Raw genomic sequence first — 2865 nt, 5'->3', positions numbered from 1 at the left:
TAGCTAGTCAAAGGTCAAAATGAGCCAAGAGCTCAAGCATGTGTAAGCTAATAAGCAAGGTGCCTGTGCATTTCTTTGGACCAATTTTACTCTCCGCTCCTTCACCTTAATGTCATCATCCCCCCCAGCCTTCACCGTTTTACTATTTCATGAGCTCCTGCCTATTTTTGCGCCTCTTATTAACAAATCCATCCATTTGCCCCAGTCTTCACCCTCAGATTGCAGCCACTTGTTCAATTACGTTCTGCTCAAACGCAGCCCTCTCTTCATTTTCTTTCCTGTTATCCAAGATTTGGTAAAATGGCGGGAGCTAACCTCGAGCTGATGTCAGAGGGATCTGAGCTTGTTGTCTCAAGCAGAACTGGGTCATAAGAGCTAAATTTATTGAATACAGCTGAGGGGAAGCAGCACATATGAGGTGTGGCAGAGATGTTTATTTGTGTCTTGAAGTTGTGTTGTGCTATTTTGCTCTGTGTATTCTGTCCTGAGGCTGAACTCTGACGGTAAATAGATCCACACCTGTCTGTTTTTTATTAGCTGTGCCGATTGCATAACCCCATAACTATCTACATTTATCTCCCCTCTACATTTCTCCTTTTATCTCTTTACCTTTCTTAATCCCTTCCTGATGCATTAAACTCTGAGTATGCTGCATCCTAGGATTTTTTTAAGGAATGCTTTTAAGAGAACATTTTAACATAACAGGAAAGAATCTAATTCATTTCTCTTATTCTTTTCAGATACGACTTCATAGAGATCCGCGATGGAACTTCAGAGACGGCCGATGTTTTGGGGCGGCACTGCAGCAACATCGCCCCAGGGCCAATTATCTCATCTGGGCCATCCCTCCAAATCAGATTTGTCTCTGACTACGCCCATCAGGGAGCCGGCTTCTCTTTGCGCTACGAGATATTCAAAACAGGTAAGGAAGCATTAACGGGTTGTGTTCTTAAAGCTGGGTCTGTTTAGTGCCACATTAAGTCAACAACGCCACACAGTTCATCGTGTTTTTTCTTAATTTTCTTGTTTTTCTGCAGATATTTTTGGGCAATTCAAGCAATATTTTATATTACATGAAAAGCAAAACAAACAACAACAAAAAACAAAACAAAACAGTGTGCATCATTTTGTTACAGTTTATGTGTGGGACATGTTTCATCAAACGTAAGGCTCCCCTTCTCAAAAACACTCAAGTTAATGGTTTTTTGTCATCATGCGCCTCCTTCGCCTTCATGTTAGCGGCCCAAAACCCGCAATCACTCATCCCATCACTTTCCCAGTAATTTACTTCAGCAGAGGGGACCGGGCATGCAGGCAAAACTTACAGAGCGAGGAAAAAACAACAACTTTTAAGTTGCCTCAAAGCACGTGAGGAATGCGTTCTTATATGAAGCAAGAATACACTTCCTCCGGGGCCGTTAGGAAGACTGGGGTGTGGGAAGGGTTATTGTGGGATGATTGAAAATGGAAAGAGCTCCGAGGCTACTTGGGAGTTTGACTTAAGGTCAAAGGTTTATGAGCGGAGGCAGAGGCGAGGAGAGTGATGGGGACGAGCGTGTGGCGAAATGGAATTTTCTCAAAAGTCGTCAAAGTGCACGAGGTGAAGTGCGCTTTGCGGGCAAGGTTGAAGTATTGTTTTAGTGGCACTTGTGTGTTTGTGTGTGTGAGTTATAGTGGGAGGAGGCGAGGTGAATTGGTCAGGTGGCCTCGGGGGGAACAAGATTTATGTACAAGTGAGTTGCCAGCGTATTGTCTCTGCAGCAGTTAAAGGTAACTCCTGATTTGGGTCTGGAAATGCTTTCCGATTTAACACCGCGAAAACAGAAAGAATTCGTTAATTCACCTCCCACCTTTGAAGAAATGTCCCTGGCTTTGTGTCAAATGAGTGTGACCCAAATTTGATGTTACCGAGGACACCGAGCTCAGACCCTGGCGGTATAACTGACTGCATCTGTCTCACGCATAGATGGATCGAAGGCTGGTGGATTGTGGTGGAGGGGGGATGCGGTTGCCGTGCATTTAACAAGATCCTGGTATAAATACAGGGGTGTAAGAGCTGGTGTCACTGTGCGAGCACATGTAGGTGTCTGCTGGCTGCATGTGTGGGTGGTTCCACTCAGCTTGTTGTGCGAGATTCTGTCTGTCTCTATGTATGTTTGTATGTGGAGGCGGGAAGAGAGACCCGTATGTTTGTGTGTGTGTGAGACAGAGAGGTAGAGAGAGAGGGACAAACTGAGAGGGAAAATGATTGGGGTTAAGGGAGACAAACTGACAAAGAAGGAGTGAGTCAGAGAGTGGAAATGAATTCAGGATGCGTGATTGAGGCCATGTGTTAATTACGGCGTTCCCAGCGCCTGCACGCTCTCTCATCATGGCTGTTTGTCTTACCGTGGCAGGCCCGGGCCCTCTAAACAGCTTACAACTTCTGACGGGTACACAGAGATCCGAGGCTGAGATGTGTTTACTTACTAGAGGAGAAGTGGCAATTGTGCAAGCGTTATTTTTAATATTCTTAACGGATTTAGGCGTTGTGCATTTTTGCGCGCTTTTATTTTTGGGAGGTGATGGAGAAATGAATTTTAGTCCAGTCTGTTTTAATGTAGCTGCACAAAACTCAGTTTGTGTGTACAGTGTCGAGGTTGGGAGGTTGTGTTTATGGGTCTGTGTGTGTTTTTAAAGGGTGTGTCCTGACAGATAGAAATCTGTGCAAACAGCTGGGAGACGTGTGTGTTTGTGTGCGTGTCTTCAGCTTCCTCCCCATCTTAAACAGACAGCTGAGGCTGACCCCACCACACTGTGTCTGGAAGTCAGACAATGCAGGTCTGGTTTTGACTCTGTCTGTGTGTGTGTGTGTGTGTGTGTGTG

At 45.2% G+C, this 2865-nt stretch overlaps 1 protein-coding gene across 2 annotated transcripts in view; it reads left to right on the top strand.

Moving 5' to 3' along the window:
* The window catches only part of nrp2a (neuropilin 2a), a 58424-nt gene that overhangs the window by 18856 nt on the left and 36703 nt on the right, over positions 1 to 2865 (top strand). For both annotated transcript variants that reach the window (XM_005730902.1, XM_005730903.1), the window contains exon 3: positions 741 to 922. In XM_005730902.1, the coding sequence (XP_005730959.1) occupies positions 741 to 922 (182 nt within the window). The remainder of the gene's footprint in view (positions 1 to 740; positions 923 to 2865) is intronic.

The sequence above is a fragment of the Pundamilia nyererei genome, unplaced genomic scaffold (genome assembly GCF_000239375.1).
Source record: "Pundamilia nyererei isolate P.nyererei 1_Seehausen unplaced genomic scaffold, PunNye1.0 scaffold00040, whole genome shotgun sequence".
In the NCBI taxonomy this organism is placed as follows: domain Eukaryota; kingdom Metazoa; phylum Chordata; class Actinopteri; order Cichliformes; family Cichlidae; genus Pundamilia; species Pundamilia nyererei.
The sequence above is the reverse complement of the archived record's forward strand: the minus strand, read 5'-3'. Positions and strand labels throughout refer to the sequence as shown.